The sequence below is a fragment of the Pelodiscus sinensis genome, chromosome 2, assembly GCF_052426305.1.
Source record: "Pelodiscus sinensis isolate ZL-2025 chromosome 2, ASM5242630v1, whole genome shotgun sequence".
NCBI classification, from domain to species: domain Eukaryota; kingdom Metazoa; phylum Chordata; order Testudines; family Trionychidae; genus Pelodiscus; species Pelodiscus sinensis.
In genome coordinates, this window is record NC_143053.1 from 38,710,823 (window position 1) to 38,732,213 (window position 21,391).

At 41.8% G+C, this 21,391-nt stretch overlaps 1 protein-coding gene across 5 annotated transcripts in view; it reads right to left on the reverse strand.

Annotated features, from left to right (window-relative positions):
* Nucleotides 1-21,391, reverse strand: part of VPS13B (vacuolar protein sorting 13 homolog B) — a 1,005,617-nt gene that overhangs the window by 803,033 nt on the left and 181,193 nt on the right. For all 5 annotated transcript variants that reach the window (XM_075920304.2, XM_075920302.2, XM_075920305.2 and 2 more), the window contains 5 exons: nt 16,433-16,701; nt 13,111-13,206; nt 12,632-12,754; nt 7,251-7,388; nt 2,801-2,888 (listed from right to left, as the gene is read on the reverse strand). In XM_075920304.2, coding sequence (XP_075776419.2) covers nt 2,801-2,888; nt 7,251-7,388; nt 12,632-12,754; nt 13,111-13,206; nt 16,433-16,701 — 714 coding nt within the window. The remainder of the gene's footprint in view (nt 1-2,800; nt 2,889-7,250; nt 7,389-12,631; nt 12,755-13,110; nt 13,207-16,432; nt 16,702-21,391) is intronic.

The following is a 21,391-nucleotide window of genomic DNA, read 5'->3' on the forward strand; positions in this document are numbered from 1 at the left end:
TCTTCACCTCCATCCATAACTGTAGAAAAAGAGTGAACCCTTATTGATTCAAATAATATAGCATGTTATGTTATCTGTTACTATCTGAACTACTCTAAGTTTATCTAAGGTAAAGTGCCTTTAAGGACAATCTGATTACTTACAGTTCTAATTTTTGATGTGTAGAATCCTTTTTTTTTTAATTTAGTGATCAATGAGCTCTGACTAATAGCTTGGTATTTAAATTGCCCCCCAACCCAGTATAGATACATCTATGGTGTCAGTGGTGGGGAAGGAGAACTAAAAGGTATATCAATCATTACACTCTGAGCATTTGTCCACCACTTGGTCTATGGTCAGACTGCACCAGTTCAGAACATCTTTAATGTGGGAATATACACAGGACACTAAGAAAAATATCCAATTTTAGAGGTAATAAACTTACCTGTGTCTTTTTATATTGATGACTTTGTATAAGAACAAAATATTTTCTTTAACAGTGCATCTGTTCACCATTCCTCAGCTGACAGCACTATTCTATATGGGACCATGTACACAGCAGGGCTTAACTAGAAATAAGATATGCAAATTGAGCTACGTCAATTGCGTATCTTATTTAGAAATAGGGAGCATCTACACATCTCTTATTTCATAATAGAGCATTCTTCCTCCAACTTCCCTTATTTTTTGTACAATGAGGGTTAGAGGAGTCGAAGTAAGTAGTCCTCCAGCTTGACAATATTTTGACGCTATTTGAAAATAACTGCCTGCTGTATAGATGTGGACTAAATTATTTCGGAATAGCACTAGTTATTTTGAAATAGTGTTGAAGTGTAAATGTATTGTAAGTGTGGTAATTGTTTTTACAACAGACAATTGTGAGTTCCCCAGTATGGATATAAGTATATGTAGAGAAAACAGCTAATTTAGAGCAGATGGGAGGATAGGCACATATACACCTGCTTGATCAGAAACCAACCACGTAGGCACCAGAGAACCCACATAGCAACAATATTTGTTCATCCTTAAATGAAGGTATGGAATGAAGCAGTTACCCAACAAGGGGACAGAACTATGGAATAGCAGTTCTATAGACTATTTGGTCAGAGAAAAGGACCTTTAATTACCTATACAGGCAGTCCCCGGGTTACGTACAAGATAGGGACTGTAGGTTTGTTCTTAAGTTGAATCTGTATGTAAGTCGGAACTGGCGTCCAGATTCAGCGGCTGCTGAAACTGACCGCCAGTTCTGACTTACATACAGAATCAACTTAAGAACCCCAGGCGTCCCCAAGTCAGGTGCTGCTGAAACTGATCAGCAGCTGATTCCAGGAAGCCCGGGGCAGAGCAACTCTGCCTCGGGCTTCCTGTAGTCAGCGCTGGTCAGTTTCAGCAGAAGCTGACTTGGGGACGCCTGGGGCAGAGCAGCTGGGGTGCTGCTGGGTTGCTCCAGTAGCGCCGCTCCTCGGTGCTACTGGACCAACCCAGCAGCACTCCAGCTGCTCTGCCCCAGGCGTCCTGATTCAGCCGCTGCTGAAACTGACCAGCAGCGGCTGAATCAGGACCTGGGGAAGAGCAGCTGGGGTGCTGCCGGGTTGGTCCAGTAGTGCCCAGAGCGGCGCTGCAGGACCAATCGGCAGCGCCCCAGCTGCTCTGCCCCAGGGTCCAAAACAAAAGCCTGGTCTGCTCTGGCAAAGTCTCAGAGGTGCGGGACCCGCTTCAGTCCCCAGCAGACCGTCCCCAGCAGACCACAGGCACCGGGACTGAAGCCGCAGCAGCGGCGGGTTCCCGCGCTTCTGAGGCTTTGCTTTGGCAAAGCCTCAGAAGCGCGGGAACCCGCCCGGTGCCCCTGGTCTGCTGGAGACTGTCTCCAGCAGACCAGGGGCACCGGAGCAGCTTACGAATGGGGCTCTCTCGCCCCAGAGCTCGCAGGTAGGAATCCGCCACCTCGACCTCCGGGGCAAGAAAGGCCCGTTCGTAAGTGCGGATCCGACATAAGTCGGATCCGCGTAAGTCGGGGACTGCCTGTACAAAAATTATAACGTAAAAAATGCTAGATGTTGAAGCATTAACTAACCTTGTGTAGCATTTTAGGATAACTTCCAATTGAACCAAACATGTCAAAATAAGAAAGCTCAAGAATGGCTGATAATTGGTGCAGAAGTTTATATATACATGGCTTGAACCAATATTTCCCATAAATCCTCAAGCTCTACGTAATTAAAATACTATAAACTATCTAACTTCTGTGCATTTGCTAATCCCACCATTCCAAAATAAATAATGCATTGGCTTGTCTATGCACTTGGCCGTGTAATTCTGGTGTTATAACTTTCTTCTTCTGAATACTTTTCCTGGCATAATGTGATGATATCAACATATTGGACAGCAAGTAATAAATAAGCAACAAAAACAGATTAACTCTTAAGAAAAAAAGATGTTTTCAAGTCATCTATATGTACAATAAGAAAGCTCAGAAAATATATTCCAAAACAGAATTCTCAGTTTTAACAGCATCAGATTTTTTAAAGTCCCTTAAATTTCACACTTCACATGAAATTCAATCTAGTACTTCAGAAAATTACTTTAAGGGTAGCTGTTGGTTATAAAAATATTTTTCCAATCACCTATGAGAAAAAATTTAGAACACCAAGAATCTAAGAATACTCAAATGTGTTAGTCCAGATTAAACCATTCCAACATGCAATTCCAAAGACAAATCTATGGTAAGGTAGAGGATATTTGGTCAAGGCCGGGGGGAGGAATATTCAAAGTCTATTTTCTGTTTTTCAAGGGAGAGCAAAACAAAGAAAAGGAGTACCTTTGCCACAGGTGCTTTCCATTGTGTACAAGTAATCCATGTAAAAGGCACCAAACCTCTGCATTCCAGCTATCTCTGAGTATGTCTCCTATCAACAAAGCACAGCAAATAAAATAGAAGTGGTATAAGGAAATAATCTTGAGATTACAAACTAATATGCCGAGTATCAAAGATATATATGCTTGTTTGGGTTTGTGCATTAACATATAGAAAGGCTTATCAAAACAAAAGACAGAGATTATCTCAGAAAATTCACCTTTCAGATAGGTAGTCCAAATTCTATTGCATACTGCACAGAAAGAGATCCATAATTCTGCTTAACAGTTTGAGCAGTTTGTTAATATATAGCTTACTAATATCTTTAATGCAATAAATATTCTTCACATGACCTCTCACATCATAGGAGATCTTACACTAACATTTAAACTAAGCTATTAATTCTAACATATTTTGAATTTTTTTACACCAAAGAATGCCTATCATCATTAGCCTTTTAAACACTTTAAAAATCACTACAGCATTATTTATACAAATTCTCATACTAGATTTTCATATAAGCAAGAGAAGGATATAAAGCTTCTCAAAGGGACTTTAATTTAAAGGTAAGTACATGGCATTCACGAGCAATAAATGTTTAGAATTGTGTCTTTACTAATTTCACTCTGTTACTACATGTTTAGATTTATACCTACTGTACTGCTCTTTTCATAATTTTTCTTTTTCTAATAAGCAGTACATAAAAGCAAAGAAATATAGGCCTGGAAAGGACCATTTCTCCTTTTCCTACCCCAATATGAGGCAGGACCCAGTATAGCTAAATAATCCCTAACTGCTGTTTATTGAACATGTTCTTAAAATCCTCCAGTGATAGGGATTCCACAACCTTCCTGTACTATTCCAGTACTTAATTTGCTTTATTTTTTTCCCTAATACTTAACCTAAATCTTTCTTACCGTAGACTAAACCAATTACTTCTTATCTAGTGGACTTTGAGAAAATATGATCACCATCCTCTTCATAAAGGCCTTTACGTATTTGCAAAATTATCAGATCCCACCTCAATTTTTTTTCCTTGATATTAAACATTCCCTGCTCTTTTAACCTTTCCTCAGAGGTCAGGTTTTCTAAACCTTTTATCATTTTTTATCTTTTTCTGCAGAGCCACTGCCTACCCAGTTAGTCCCATATTATAGACATGTCTCTGATTTTTCCTCCCAGGGTGTAGTACTTTGAACTTATCTTTATTAAAAGTCACGATGATTTCAAAACATTTCTCCAAAAAGATTCCCAAACCTGCACCATCCTTTCTGGGTGGTGAATCTGAGGAACTGTCCCGGATTGAAGTGTTGTTAGAGGAGGTTTTGGAACTAACTGAAAAACTTAACTGTAACAAATCACCGGGCTGGATGGCATTCACCCAAGGGTTCTGAAAGAACTCAAATGTGAAATTGTGGAACTAACAACTGTGGCTTGTAACCTATCCTTTAAATCAGCTTCTGTACCCAAGGACTGGAAGACAACTAACGTAACGCCAATATTTAAAAGGGGCTCTAGAGGCGACCATGGCAATTACAGGACAGCAAGTCTAACGTCAGTATCGGGCAAATTAGTTGAAACAATAGCAAAGAATAAAATTGTCAGACACAGAAGAACATAATTCGTTGGGCAAAAGTCAACATGGTTTCTGTAAAAGGAAATCATGTCTTACTAATCTATTACAGTTCTTTGAAGAGGTTAACAAACATGTGGACAAGGGGGATCCAGTAGATATAGTATACTTAGATTTCCAGGAAGCCTTTGACAAGGCCCCCACCAAAGGATCTTGTGTAAATTAGGTTGTCATAGGATAAGAGAGAAGATCCTTTCATGGATTGAGAACTGCTTAAAAGACAGGAAACAAAGGGTAGGAATAAATGGAAATTTTTCAGAATGGAGAGGGGTAACTAGTGGTGTTCCCCAAGGAACAGCACCAATCCTAGCACCAATCCTATTCAACTTATTCATAATCGATCTAGAGAAAGGGATAAGCAGAGAGGTGGCAAAGTTTGCGGATGATACTAAACTGTTCAAGATTAGTCAAAACCAAAGGAGACTGTGAAGAACTTCAAAAAGATCTCACCAAACTGAGTGACTGGGAAACAAAATGACAACCTTAATTTTGTCCAGTCGCCATTTTGAAATTTCACTAGCCCGAACTCAGGGATGTGCGGCTACTCGCAGCAGTGAAACGTTAATTCGAACTAAGTCCTTAGATTGAATTAACTGTTATTCCTCATTCCTCATAAGGACTTAGTTTGAATTAACGTTTCACTGCCGCGTGTAGCTGCGCAGCAGTGAATTCAGGCCAGTGAAATTTCAAAATGGCGACCGGACGGGAACATGCAATTAAAGCCCGGGATATTTAAATCCCGGGGTTCATTTGCAACTCCGGTCACCTCATTTGCCTACCTAGCTCGAATTAACGAGCTAGTGTAGACATACCCTTCCTATCCACTCTTTTCTTAGCTGGTGGAGCCAAGGCTAGCGTTTGCCATACCTTGTCCACTGTCTCTAGAGTCGCCTCATTGAGGGGTAGAGTATCCTCAACTTTGAGAAAGATTCTTCAAAAATTTGTGTTGTTTTTCCAGCATCTCTGATAACACTACCTCCTGGACAGTAGACTCCTCTTAAACAAATCTTGGAATTGCCTGAGGTCATCAGTTGGTGACTGGTCCTCTGGAATGACCACCTCATCTGGGGATGAGGAAGACTTGTCAGTTGATTGTGCATCTGAGTGGTCGGTATCTGGGTCATCGATAATCTGTCCCTCCTGTTTCCATTTCTATGGTATGAGAGGGGGAGGCATGCAGGTGTAAAGGAGGTAGTGATCTGTGAGCCAGAGTTGACTGTATGGTAGGTTGCTGCCATGGGGTTGCCCAATGGCGGTATGGAAAGCAACGGGGTGAGTGATACAGGCAATAAGACCAGTTGGCGTACCATGAGGGTGGTATGAGAATATACTCCTACGGTCCCCCTCAGTCACTGTAGTGTGAGTACTGGCACTTGTGGTGGAATCAGAGAGTCATGTAATAAGAGTGGGAATCGGGAGTGGTGTCAGAGTAGGAGTATATGAAGGTCCCAATCTTGGTTCCATGTATGGCACCGATGGTTGCGTGCTCCCTGTATGGCGGTGACGTCTATGCATTAGTTCTTGTGGTGCTGGAGAATGTGAATGTGAAGGGAGAGGCATTGTGCAGCACTAGTTTTGTTGATTTTGACCTGGCGTTAGTGGGAGCTGAGGTCTTGGAAGGTGCAGGAGGTACCACCATCTTGTCCTGCTCCTTGGCACCGGATCTCTTTGGTGCTGAACTAGTCGGTGCTGCAATTTGCTTCGGGTGAAACTGTAGTTCCATCACCAATGCTACAAGTGGCCGTGCTGTTCCCGAAGTGCTTGTCTTGTCTCCCATACTGACCCTTGGCGGGAGGGAGCGAGCTGGAGAGACCCTTTGTTTGGTAGTGGGCTTATGTGGTAGCTAGCTCTGAGACTCTTTCTGCTTCGTTACCAAGTCACTGCCACAGCTTCTCTGTAGCTCTAGCTTGTTGTCAAACAGAAGCATACCTAAGCTGAGTTCCCTGTCTTTATGGGCTTTGGCCATAAGGCTCTGGCAGTGAGCACACTTCTGGGAGAGGATGGCATTTTGCTATTTCCCGTTCTTTATAGACAACGTGCACTTTTTTAAAAAAAAAAAGCCTGAGGGCCGTGGCCCTCCTGTTATAGATGCACTGACCCTCGGGGACTGCATCTTAACTATTTACAACAATTCTGAGGAAAAAAAGTCTTTTTATTTTTTACGCTAAATAATACTAACCATAAAACACAAGTTATGAAATGATTTTTAACTAATTTACTTAATTCCTGTCAACAGAGAACTGCAAAGGAGGAGAGGATTGAGCTCCATCTGCGACCAAGAGAGGTCAAGACAGAACTGAGGTAAGTTGGGCCGAGCGTGCAAACTCCAAAGACGCAAATGACATGCGCCGCTCTCGCACATGCATGGCCTGACTAAGCACTGCCTTCCCCGATCTTCGGTGCCGGGATGAACCCAACACCAACAGTGGAGCATTCACAGGGACATCACTTGAAGAACTGTTTGGATATATGATGATGGTGCCCCTTCTCATTTCAGATTTCTTCTACAGGTCCAGAGACTTTGAAATGAATGTAGCTAGTGGGTACTCAGCACTTTTGAAAATCAGGCCACTTATTTTTAGGTGCATAGATTTATTCAGCGTTTTTTGAAAATAATACTGAGGACCAAATTTGCCCTTTAGGGGAGCCATCAAGGCCACCTGTGGAGTCTGGTACCATTTAACATAAGAAAGGATAACAGATTGTGGTCTTAGAATGTGGATTTCAAAATCCACTGAAAATTAAAAAAAAAAAAAAAGAAAACAAAATGAATTATCTAACCTTATGATGAGCTGCATCCAAAATAAATTCTGCACGAATACCATTATTTTCTGGACTTCTATAATCAAATAGTGAATTGGTAAGGTACGTCATGCCTTTTGTACTCAGATTTTCTCCACAACTGAAGAAGTAGGCATCCTTAAAAGATAGGTTTTTTAAAAAAAGAGTAAGAGACACAAGCGGGCAAACAGGAGAAAAAATCAGGTTAGTATGACCAAACATTTTTGCTGTTTCTGCATACAATTGTGTGCGCAAACTGCACATTAATCTTTGTGAAAACTTGAAACAACGCACTTTAAATCCACTCCCGAGTTTTTGGCAACAATACGGATATAACTCAAGATACTAAAACAATTATTTAACTAACTTTTCCTTATATACAAATTAATAAAAAATATCCTGGGCTAATGAACTCTACCCTTCCATAGTTTTTTAAGCTCAGAATACTTACCGTAAACTTGATATTAAGAGTGAGGACACTCAAATTATTTTTATACTGAAATATGTTCTCCATCTTTTCCTGTTTTCTTCTTTAGCCTTGTATATTCCCCTTCCTAGTTTACTGCCCTCACAATCATCTATTCACAATAAACATGGCTGCTTCAAACTATAAACTGCTCACTCCCAGGGCTCCCTCTTAAGCTGCATGCCTGCGCGGTAGAGCACAAAAAATTTTAGGCCTACCCATCTTGCCTGCAGAGATGTGCAGCCGCACTCCAACCACTCACTTTCCTGGTGGACAGGAAGGTGAGTGGTGGTGGTGGTGGTGGCCTGGTGGATTCTGGCAGCACCATGGTGGAGAGCAGCTGCACTGCCCTCCTCTCATTTGATCCAGCTGGTGCCAGGGCATGGTGAAAGTGTTCCTATTTGGACAGCCTCACCAGCCCAGTTCCAGTTATGGTGAATGGGACATCACAGCCCAGCCAGGACCCGAGTTGCTGAGTGGTGGGTGGCAGCTGCTTGGGCAGGACAGGACTGGTGTGGGGCTGCTACTCGGGCGGCCCTGGCCAGAGCCACCAAATGGCAGGTGACAGCAGCGGCAACTGCTCTGGGCTGGGACTGGAGTGGCGACATGGCAGGTGGCAGCAGTAGCTCCGAGCCCAGAACCACCCCATGGCCCCCAAACCTATCCCCCTGGCTCTCGGCTGAGGCACCACCAGGCGGGCGATTGCCATCCAGCACCCCTGGTACTCTTACACCAGGAGCAGTGCGCTGGGCGTGCTGATCAGCTCAGCCCCAGCTCTTCTCTCCCCCACCAGTTGAGGGAGTCGAGCAGCCCAGCCCAACCTCACTTCCACCCCCCTCCTCCAGTGAGCAGCTTCCTGGGCCACTGGGCAGACCAGTCCTGGGCCCACCCCCCTCAAGAATGGGCAGACCAGCTCCAGCCTCTCCCCAGTGAGGAGCTGTCACTTCCCTGACCTCCAGCTCCCTATCCAGAGTTCCCCCCTGCTCTGAATCCTGTACCCTGAGCCACCCCATATCTCCCACCCCTTGCCCCGATTCCTGTACCACAGGGCCATGTACCTCATTGTTATCCCTTGGTTTGGTATTTTTTCTTGTATAACAATTTAAATATATGCATGTATACATATTTTGCTAGTAACTGGTTGGTGCCATGATGGCGCACATCCAAACAAGCGCACATGTCGTCAATATTGGACAGGACAAAACTCACTCCACTCATGGATGGGAAATCTTAGAGGGAACACTGCTCACTGCCTTATCCTCCTCCAGTCACAGTCTTATACATAACCCTCCAATGTCTCCTTCTTGTCTTTTGGATAAGGCTAAGCATTTTCACTTCTCATTAAGAGTAGTTACTTTTTTAAATTATACTCTACCTGTGACTCTGTAAGATGACACTGTGGGAACCCAGTAAAAAGATAAAGACAAAAAACATGTACCTTCCTTTCATAACTATTGTTCTTTGAGATGTGTTACTTATATCCATTCCATTCTAGAGGCTTATGTTCACATGCACAGTTGTCAGAGATTTCTGCCTTAGCAGTATCCGTAAGGTCAGCTGTGTCACCCTCTGATGTGCTGTCCTCATGTGACAGTATATTAGGCACTACTGGCTCTACACTCTCCCAGATCATTCTAGCCAGCAACTCCGATAGAGAGTAATGGACTAGACATGAGCCGTGCATCTCAAAGAACAACAGTGATGAAAAGGTAACCATTTTTTCTTCGAATGCTTACTCACGTCGAATTCATTCTAGGTGACTCCCAAGCAGTATCCCTGTAGCTCATTGTCATGCAGCTTGTAATATTGCTCTTCCAAAGCCAGCACCTTCTCAGATCTGCTGTTAAGTATATAATGCAATGTAAACGTGTGGATAGGTAACCAAGCAGTGGTCCTGCAGATACCTTGAATCGATACTTGGGCCAGTAAGTCAACTAATGAGACCTGAGTCCTAGTCAAGTGGTCAGTTAAAAATCACCATTTGAGGCAGTTTTGTTCTGGCTGGTAGGAAACTGAGAAACTAGTTTTGGCAGGATGCAGCCACTGTTGGACCTCGTCCTTGTTCAATACAGTATAGAGCGAGTCCAATGTAGATGCCCTGATCTCAGAGATCCTGTGGGCAGATGTTATTGCAACAAGGAAAGAAACCTTCCAGGAAAGAAGGGAGCAGGGAGACATAGGCTTGAAGGGGGAACTAATGAGCTTCAAGAGCACCAGGCCCCAAACATGGGGAAAGACTCACTTCAGACCTTTCAAAAACTAAACCATAATGTTGTGAGCAAAGACCAACCTGCACTAGAATGAGAGCAGGAGGCCAAAACAGCTGCCAAGTGGACCTTAATCAATGACAGGGGTAACCTTTGGTGCTTAAGGAGCCTAAGTTAGTCCAGGATAGCCTACAGCAAGGCCCATTTGGCCCAGGTACGTTGGTCCAAGAAGCAGCACATGAACCTTTTCCATTTGGCCAGTGAGTAGCTCTAGTGGAGGGCTTTCTGCTATACAACAAGACCTGCTGGACTCACTCCTGTTCTTCCACATTCAGCCATGCAGTAGTTAATCTGTCAAATGCAGAGTCACCGGGTTCAGGTACAGAACATCACCATTATTCTGGGAGAGCAGATGCAGCCAAAGAGGCAGCTTCAGCAGGGAAACTATGGAAAAATCCAGCAGTATGCTAAATCAGTGCTGGCAAGGCCAACCCAGAACTATCAGAATGACCATTGCCTTGTCTTGTTTGATTTTTATGAGGACTCTGGATGAAGGCCACCAGCAAGAAGGCAAGCATCATAGTTCCCAATCAAGGGAGTAAAAAGGCATCTGAGGGGGACTCCCTGTCTATCCCCCGAATCAAGCTGAACACATGGTACTTCCTGTTCTGACTGAATGCAAACAATTCAACCAGGAGAGTTCCTCACCTCTGGAAGATTACACTAACTGCCTCTGGACAGAATGACCACTCATGGCAAGAAAAGGAAGTCCTGCTGAGAATTTGCTAACAATCCTGGGAAAGATGTGCTGCCACCAAACAAACAGCATTCTGCACACAGAAGGCCCAAAGGTGAGAGTTTCTTGGCAAAGGACCGACAACCTGGTTCTGCCCTGCTTATTGATGTAATACACAATAGCAGTATTATCTGTCAGACTTCGTACCACTTTGCCATCTAGATAGGGCAGGAAAGCCTGGCAGGCCAAACAAATCTCCCTGATGTTTATGTGAAGAGAGTGATCTTCCTGCAACCTGTGGCCCTGTGTACTGATCTCATCCACATTGGCTTCCCAGCCCAGGTCAGAGGCACTGGAAACCAGGATCAGCAACAGGGATGGGGCAACAAAAGGAACTCCTTCCAAAGCCAATTGGGGTTCTAACCACCAATCCAGCAATGACTATTCATTATTTAGCACACAGATTATCTAGTGTAGATCAAGTCTGATGGGGATGTAAATGGATGCCAACCATGCTTGCAGTGGCAAAAAATGAAGCTGAGGATGAGAGACCAGAGTTGTTGCGGAGACCTGGGCATGGTGACTGAATCTGCTGCCTCCAGTTCAGAGACTGGTGGGAGTTCACTCACCCTCTCAAGGGTTATGGCTTCCCCTCGTGGGAAGACTGTCAGGGATACTGCAGAATACAATGCCCATTGTGCTAGGAGAGATTTTTGCTCTCTAGGTGCCATGATGGATTGAGAAGGTGTCAGCCCCACTATGCGCCTGATACCCTATCCTGACTTGTAGATGGTGGTGGATCCCTCAGGGGCCTAAGGAGGGTCCTTTCGGGAGGCACCACCATGTTGCTCCAGGATGGGTGGGAGGCTTGAACTGGGTCCTTTATTTAGTGCCCCTTGGCGTTTCTTACCCCGTGTCTGAGAGTTGTGATGCTTTGACTTCTTTTTGTGCACTGGCAAAGGGGAGCAGTGCCAAAAGAGCACTACACACCGATGCCAAAGGGAGCTGAATCCAGCTAAGAAGGCTCTGAGGCCAGGCAGGGGGCAGTCTCCATGAGGAGGACTTCAAATGAATATCACACTTTTTCTGTGTTCTGGACTAAACTTCTTACAGATGAAGAACTTGTCCTTCACTTGTGATTCCCCCCAAGCATTTCAAGCAACTGCTAAGGCAGTCAGTGATATGCTTATTACAGGCAAAACGTAGAGAACAGGGCATATCCCACCTGCAGCTAATTCCCCACCAGGACTCTAACTTACTAACTACAGTACTTAACAACTAACTAACTATATAAACAATACACTAAAAACTTGAAGAAAAGGAGTGAACCAGTGATCACTTGTTAGGCAAAAGAAAAGCACCTTAAACAACCACCATGGGTGGTAAGAAGAAAGAAGAAGCATAGGACTGGCAGCACCTAATTTATCAACACGAGGGCAGCACCTAAGAGAGCACCACAGCCTCTCCTAGAGATACTTCTAAGGCAAAAATCTCAGAGAACTGTGCACTCCCCACCCAAAGGAAATTAACATGAGCAAGCAATCAAAGAAAAACCATGGTTGTTGCAGGGAGAAAGATAAGTTCACAGGATTCAATTCAAATAGGCAGCCATGATTCAACACAAACTATAATACATGTCATGATTGTTGCAAAACAAGTGTCTTTGAAAAAGAGATTTGCAGCTAGAAGGTGCTGTATAACTATAAAGTATTAGTAGCTATAGGATTATTAAATACAAAACATTTGGCAAATAAATGTGCAGGAAACTGCATTTTCAAGAAATAAATTTAAAGTTTTTTATGGTTTAGTAAGTGTATAGCATCGTTACTCTGAGTGAGATAGTTCCTCAAAACCATGCCAGTTATACACATTACCATTAAACACAGGATTCCTATGAGAACATACCCTTTGTCCACATATTAAATATTTCTTAATATGTATTTAACAATCAACAGTATTTCAATGTACTTACTTCATCACTTCTGTTCACATTCTCTTCAAAGTCTTTAACCCCCATTATTCCTTTAAGGCACATTGCTTGGCAACCAACAAAACCTATTTGGCAGTCAAAAAACGGTTCCCCCATCATAAGCACCTATCAGAGGTACAAAAAAGTAATATAACAAATGCTATACTACTGAAGATATTAAAGACTAAAACCCAAAAAAGTAGAGAAAATTAAAATGTATGGTAAGCTTTACTAATGTAGTTCTTAATTATGCAATACATTAATTAAATAATATCATACTTAGAAATACACTGTTACCAAATCTTAGTGCATTGATGTCTTAACTTTGTATTGAGAATAGGGATTACTTTAGTTAACCAATAAAATAGAAATACACAACCAAATATTAACTACCATTTCAAAATGTTTAATAAAAATACAATTATTCATCAATTTGCTAAGGCATTTACTATAACCTGAAAAGTTTAGTTGTAATGGAATACCTCAATTGTGGTTCCTTCTTGCTCCCAACGTATAACTTCTTTGGATTTTACTTTCTGAGGGCTATAATAACTACTTTCAGCTTGCATTTCAGTAAGCTATGAAACAATATGATAAACACTTATATAAGCCACAGTATTAGCATTAAAAGCAATAATCTGTCATTACTATACAGAATTGATGAAAACAAATTAAACTTTAGCATAGGCCAAAATGTACTATTAGGCGGGAAACAGGTGCAGTAAAAACAGTTGTAACGCATTATCCATATTAGAATACGAGAACTTCTAGTTCAATATGCCAATTTAATCTCAAGTATTGCTAAGAAAGTTTTAAAATACTGTAGTATTTTATTGAGCTTTTTAATATCAGCAATGGATAAAAGATAAAACAGATATACAACTGCAATACATATGCCAATTTACGAACACCTCTAAAATCCAAAAACTTATTAAAACACTTATGCAGCATAATAAATAATTCACTGCATAAATAACATTGAAGGAAACACCATGAATTTGAATCATACCTAGATTTCTTGTTTCAGATGTTATTTTAAAATAAAATTCTATTAAATTTTATTTTCTATGCGCTAAATTCAGATATTTATGAAAATCTTAAAGCAGTAAAGAAATATAAAGTTCGATAACTACAGTTAAATGCTCCATTATATGAAGTGAAAAGATACATAATAACGAAGGGGATACATTTTAGTACTTTTTTTTAGCTTTACATTGTTTTATATATTTTTGATCAGCTGAAATTAATAATTCAAGTTTTAATTTTTATTAAAAGTATATACCAGCTCTCATTATTTAGTTATTTCCAGGGTTGTACACAAAGGACTGCTTTTTCTATGTAAAATTTTGTAATCCAAAAGCTCGAGTAACATTGGTTTAAAAAAACTGATCATCCTTCAGCTGTGTGCAATTATTGTGGAGGAAAAGCAATTAATTGATTAAAAGAACTCAGACATTACAAGAACAATTTTCAACATTATTACAAAAATGCTACATTTAATTTGGCATGATTTTTCAGCTGGAATGGAATCAACTGTTCAAAATGCTAATGCAGAAACCTGACCTTATTTTTTGACCAAAATATGAACCACAAATTAATTCCATACATTCTTTGCATGCAAGCAGAACAATGAATTCTAATGTTTTCCTTCTATGTCACCATACTGCTTCTCATATACCACTTTACATTCTAAAAATATCAAATGCAAGAGGCCATAATTTATCAGTAAATTTTACCACTTCCACAAACATTAAGATCCTGAAACCCTCGGTAATGTAAATCAGTGGTTCACAACACAGTGATCTTCCAAGGTATACAGCAATTCATCTAGATATTTGCCTAATTTCACAAGCCACATAAAAATCACTAGCAAAGTCTGTATTAACTAAAATTTCATACAAAATCAGAAAGTAAGCAATTTTTCAGTAATAGTGTGCTTAACGCTTTTTTATTTTTATGTATATTTTGTAAGTAAATAGTTTTTTTTAGTAAGGTGAAACTTGGGGGTACCTAAGACAAATCATGCTCATGAAAGTGGTACATTAGTACATTGGAAAGGTTGAGAACCACTGATGTAAATAGTTCCAATTACTTCAGTAGGACTTCTCATGTGAGCAAGAGCTGTAAAACCAAGATTCAATACTGCACTTGGGAATACAAAACAAAGCAAAACTGTTTAAGTTCCAACTGCATTTTTTTAAAACTGTTGCTCACATTCTTTTAAACAAAATTAAATAAAGGAAAATGATGGGAAAGCTATATATTTTCTTCCATTCATATTAATTAACATTTTTAACTGAACAGGGAACATGACAAATAAACAAGATATGTTCCAAGGACCTAATAAATATTTTATATAAAATTATTCACATTCCTATATCACATTCAAGTGTCCAATAATTAGCAACTTTTAGAGATGAAGTGGTTGAAACTTTTATCCCTTTTTCATCAACTTTTGTTTTTTAAATGCAGATTCTCCATCCAGCATTTCCTGCTCTAAAACATTCTGGGCTTTATTCAACATGTGCCTCACTATAAACTCTTTAGTAGTCTAACTTTGGGCTACTCATGGATATAAAATTTGGCATGCATTTAAATATTTTGCTAAACTTGATGCCAGTTTTTTATCAAATTAATTCCTTCCAGTAAATATGAGTTTTTCTCAGTAATTAAGTTATTAACAACACTACATAAAATCAATGACTATCAAGTAAGTATTCCTATCTGAAAATTCTCAACAGGAATAAGCAGAATTTATTCATCTATTATTTGAGATTATTAATTCTCTCTTATCCTCTCTAAATATAAAAAAGTTCTTACTTTACTGTTCCTAAGGTTACTCAGAATTGAAATTCCAGTATTTAAAAATTATGTCAACTAAATTTTATTTTAATCTTGGGTGTTCCAGAGTAACCATTACTATACAGTAAAGAAAATAACTGATATAATCGATATATCAGTAAAAGTACTTTTACAAGATGTCAAAATTAATTTACATAAAAGTCATATAGATTCAGAAGATTATATTAAACATTAAAATGAATGTTCATGGATACTCTTTGGTATTAAGGACTTTTTCTTTAAAGATTTTTTATTTAGTGCTACATCAAAATGGTTTCTCTTCAGAACTAGATTTTTTTTTCCATTGAACTAAATTTTGTATCAATCATCAAGGCTCACAAACCCAACTTAACTGCAACTTTTGATGAAGAATAAACCTTTTCAATTGCTTCATATTTTCAGTAATATATATTCTACCTCTCTTTACTAAAGAGAGGAACGACCCACCACTGAAATCTAATACAGGCAGTCCCCGGGTTAGGTCATTCCCACTTACGTCGGATCCTTAGTTACGAACGGCGGGGGGGGGGGGGGGGAGCGCAGCGAGTGCGGGGTGCCTCCGCCACTGTCGCCACCTCTGGTGCGGGGGTCACTTCCCCAGGAGTTGGAGCAAGGGACCATGTGGATATGGACAAGGGGGACAAGGCTGGGGCTGAACATGGGAGTGAGTCTGGTGAGCCAAATCGCCAGGACATCGACTTAGGGAAGAAAGCATAGCAGACACCTCAGCTTGAGAATAAAGGACTGAGGGAAGTGAGGTGTGGGAGAATAAAACTGAGCTCTGGAGAAATGTTTGGCTAGAGTTTCCCCTACAATATGTACCAGTTCCGACTTACATACAAATTCAACTTAAGAACAAACCTACAGTCCCTATCTTGTACGTAACCCGGGGACTGCCTGTACATTAATTCATTGCTCAGCAAAACAGTTATTAGACTCTCTATAATGTAGAGACGTAGTTACCTTGAATGTCACAGTTGCCTTTGTGCAGTAAAACCCAACAGAAATAATAGGATCCTTAAGGACCTGGGATTTCTGCTGATGCAGTATAGTTCCACATTCTGTTCCAGTGAAGTCATCCTCTCCATCATCATAACTCACAATAGCAGAAACAAAAGACCAGGCCCAGGAAACCCATCCCTGCTGCTGATCATCATCTTGATGCATGTAGGGTTCTTGGTTAATACACTGGGTAGAATATTGCATATCTGAAACTGTTTCATCTTCTGTACCTTTTGATAAAAAATATAAGTCAAATTTCAATTTGACAATGATTAAAGAATCTTTTTTATGCAATGCCCACTATTATAACATATAAGCAATTATCTGGAATAAGTTTCACACATCCCATTCTCTTGTCTCTAGTCTTTTAATGCCATCAGATTTGTTTATATATAAATTAAAGCATCCTTCTAAGGCTTCCTAAGCACTTAAAATAAATATTATATATTTATTTTTATATATTTATTTATATGTACTAGGGGACTGTGCCCCCTGTTAGCAGCACTTAGCAACCCCAGCTCTTCCCCTCGGCCACTGGGGAGGGTTGGGCTCCGGGTATGCCAGCCTGGGTCACTTCTCCCTCCCCCCACCCCCGCCAGCTGGGACCCCTTCTCCGTCCCCTGCCAGGCCATCCTAAGCCCCCATTCTCCCTCCTCCCCCCACTGCACCAGTCCGTGCCTCTTCTCCCTCCACTCCCGTGAGTCAGGATCCCGTCGCCCTCCCCTCCCCCACCAGCCCAGGCCCCTTCTCCTTCCCACCCTCCATCCCCCAGCACCTTGGGACCTTTCTCTCACCCCCCAACTCTAGCTCTCCTCCTCCCAGCTGCAACACATGCCAGGCCCGTCTCTAAATCCAGGCGGCCAGGGAGGCACAGGTGTCCCTGCACACCCATTGTAGGCACAGTGAGGTACAGGTAGTGCCATGTGCACACTTTGCTCTGGGTCACTGCAGCCTGCTGAGTTGGGGAAAGCAGCAGTGCAGGGAACGCTATCCCATCCTCTCCCGTTACCCAGGCTGGTGCTTTTAAAATGGAGTTTATGATTCAAAATGGAGTCTGCTGATCCCTTTTCACCTCAGCAGTGTCTCTTCCCACCACAAACACTCTGAAGAAGGCTTTGCACTCCACTCTCTGGCCTCTGCATACGGCTCTAAACCTGTGCACCCCTCACCAATCCAATGCCTCTCAGCCAGATTATGCACCTGGCACCCTTTTCCCTGTGTACACCACCCTACGCTGTTGCACCCCACTCACTAACCCAGTTTCCTGCATTACTGTCCTTATAAACCCTCCCCTAAGAATGGTTTGGGTTGGCTCTCCTCTATCCGTCCATTGGTCTTCATCAATCCACTTGTAGCTGTGTTATTGTTCATCTTCGTCTGTCAACCCTGAGGAGTGCCATCCACACATGGCCTGGCCAAGGCTGCTCACGTCCAGCACTAGTTGAACCCTCCCGTCTGTAAGGATTTTTGGGGACTGGTGATCCTGGACTCTGGGACTGTACCATCATCTTTTGCACCTACGGACCTCACCTACCCGAAGGATTGGTGATAAGGAATCCAGAGGGTGTCCACCACGTGGAGAGGCAAGGATCTACTTCGAGGACCTACTCAGGATCCAGAACTTATCGGGACCCCAAGGGATCTCTCTGCAGTCCTTCCTCAAGGCTTCCAATTAGCCGTGAGGTAGAAGGTCACAGGCATCCATCGCTGCCTTCAGTGTTTTAAGTATAACCCATTTTGTATACGGGATCTTTCCTATCTCCTTTTCTTCCAGGCTAGGGTGGGACATTTACTGTTTTCTTGTTGACTGATACGTGTTCACATTCTTAAAATATATGGTTTGGCACTAAATTCTGTCTCTGACCTGATTTGTGACTAGCTGGTCACTGGTGATAGATACGGGTACCAGGTCAAATCTGGCTTCTGTGGGGGAGGCGCATTAGGCTTTAATTAAATTGCCCACAGCAATTGTTTACCTCAGCCCTTCCGAGTAACACCCCCATGTGGTCCCACCTGTGCTGCTCACTACCCCAGGCCTGCCCACAGAGCCCAGGGCTGCCCATCCACCAGCCGGGAGCTGAAGGCAAAGACCATACACGTCTGAGCAGCAGCTCCCCTGTTTGGGGGTGCTCTGACAGCTGCAGTAAGTGCACCCACAGGGGAGGGGGTAAGTCTTCACAGGGGCAGCTGGACTCCAGGCAGTCGGGCACCACGCACCCAACTTCCCAAAAGCCTGGCAGCAGGGGAATCCCCAAGAGCCTTCTCCTAGCACATAAACGTGGCTGGAAGCCCCACTTCTAGTGCCTATCCCCATGCTGCTGTCCCAAGCACCATACCCTCCCCACCGCACCTGGGCTATCACAGCTGCCATGTGGTGTCTGCCAGCTACTGCGCCATGTTCCTTGGCATTGAAAGCCCTTGGGGTGAGGGTGGAAGAAGGGGAGTAGGGACTTGTTTTAAAATAACAATTCCAAGTGGCGCGGGGAAACAGCGAGGTCAGGCTTGAGCTGAGAGAGGGAAGGGGCAGATAGGACGCAGAGTGACGTGATGATCATATTTGTTCAAAGCATCATCTTTTTTTATATTTACTACTTTCTTCTCTGCCCTTCAAAGTACTAATGATTTTAATGACAATTTAAGAATCTTTCTTGCTTATGAGACTAACCTTAGACAGTTCTTTTGGGACAAGGTTATTATTTTTCAGATTTGTACAGCTAACTCAATAGGCCCTTAATTTAAGGTGTAACTGCAAAATAATGAATAATCATCACAATAATGGGAAAAAAACCAGTAGCTAATGGCTGATGGCTATGTCAAAATGAATTGAAAGAGGACTTCTCTTACAAGCAAGAAAAGCACAAACTAAACAACATATGGCATATTCCAGGAACAAAAACCCTATTGTTCAGAACTGAGGGAAAATGAGTCAACAGATGTTAAAGTAAGAAAGAAGGGTATGATCTTGCTCCCACTGAGGTTCGTGACACATCATTCAGTGACTTCAATAGAACAGAACTGACTGTGAAAGAGGAAAATGAGTCAAAAGGTATTTTTAATTTTCTTCTAATTTTGAAATAATTTCCCATTTCATACTCCCATTTTCATTGTTTTCTGTAAGCATCTCCTTTCTTCTCTGCCAATCTAAATTTTGGAATTTCCCTGTTATAGCTCAGGTAATAAGAAGTAACAGTGGAAGCCCCACTCCTAGTGACTACCTTACTAGTTATGTACAACAGCCTGAATATTGTTACAATATAATGTTGCCTAAATATTACAACAATATGTGAGTATAGTGCTTCATGGAGAAAAGGGAACAGTCATTAGCTTAAAACAAGTAAAAATCTAAATTTGACCACCAAGAATTAAAATTGGTCAAAAAAAGAAGAGGAACAGGATGACAGGCAAGGGATACAAATTACTCATATTTGTATATTATGTTATATTCATGCATTTTATGAATCAGAATATTTAACTTAAAAACGGGCAAGGAAAGAAGTCAGAAGAATGCCTTGATTTAGAGATTAACAGTAGAAAGCTAACAAAAATAACTGAATTTTGAAAGAAAATTGTAATCAGTCCCAGTGACTTGATTTTTAGGAAGAAAAAAGATTCTCTAGGTTTGGAGACAGGCAATGTGTAAAAAGATACCAAGTGGAAGAATAAAGAAGGAAACTAAGTATAAAATGTAGAACTAAAATAAGGAGTAGAAGAAAAAGACAGGTAATCAAAAGCAAGGATAGAAACAAAGCAAACAATACTCTCTTTAAGTTATTAGAAAGCTTGTCTGAGTTGAGTATCATCAACTCCTGCTAATTTTGAGTTGCCATTTTTAATTTTGAGCCTCTTAATTGTACAGATTGCCTTAGGGTACCATGTAAACCAGTGATAATCAAACTTTTGGGCCCATGGCCCATTCTGCTGAATGCAAACTTTTCCACAGACAACCAGCCCACCACCCATTATGACAAAATGAGTGCAGAAAGGGATGGGGATGCAAGGTCTGGCTGGGAGAGAGAGAGGGTGCAGGAATGGGCTAGGGGTGGAGAGTCTGGGTGGAAGGAGTACATGATGGTGATGGGGGTTGCGGATTGGGCATGAGCGGGATGGGGGTGCTCATCTGTCTTAGTGCTCCTGGCTGCTCCCATTGTTGGGGATTCCAGCCAGTGGGAATAGCTGGGAAAGCCTCCATGCAAGCGGTTTCCAGGCACTGCCATTTCACCAGCCAGGGGAAGGGGGGAGCAGAAGTGTGCAAAGCCACATCCTGCCCCCATGAGCTGGATCTGGTTTGTGAGGCTTGGGGCTCCTCCTCTTCCCACCCCCACTGGGAAAGGCTGGCACCAGTGCTCAAACCTCGCAGGGTAGTATGGAGCTGGAATGCCCAAGTGGGATCCCCCTAGGGGTCAGAGCTCTCAGCCCATGGCCCACCTACAACAAAATTGCTGATCACTAGTGATCCGTGGACCACACTTTGAGAATCACTCATGTAAACCAATGCACTCTGTCTTCCAATGTTGGCAAAAAGTCCCACTACTCCAAAATGAAGAGATGGAATGGAAAGGAGCAGAGGAAAGCCAAAAGTTAAATATGGTATACAAAAAACGGGACCTTTAGAAAGTTACAACTGCCAAGTTTCAATACTAAGCTCAATTATAATAATTTACCATTAAATATAGACAGGACTATAAACCATATACAACTATTTTGTCCTTTTTAAACTGCAAAAGGTGGATTTGAGAGGACAAGACAGCATGGGATTTCTCTGGTTAAGAAATCCCAGATATTAAGTAATTTTTCAAGTTCTGATAAAAGAGAATCAGGGCAAAAATTCAGCAAAAAAGAACTGAGATTTAAGGGGTTAAGTTATATATGGATAAAAGTAATAGTCCATAAAAGGGATTCTATTGAATGGTGAGACAGAAG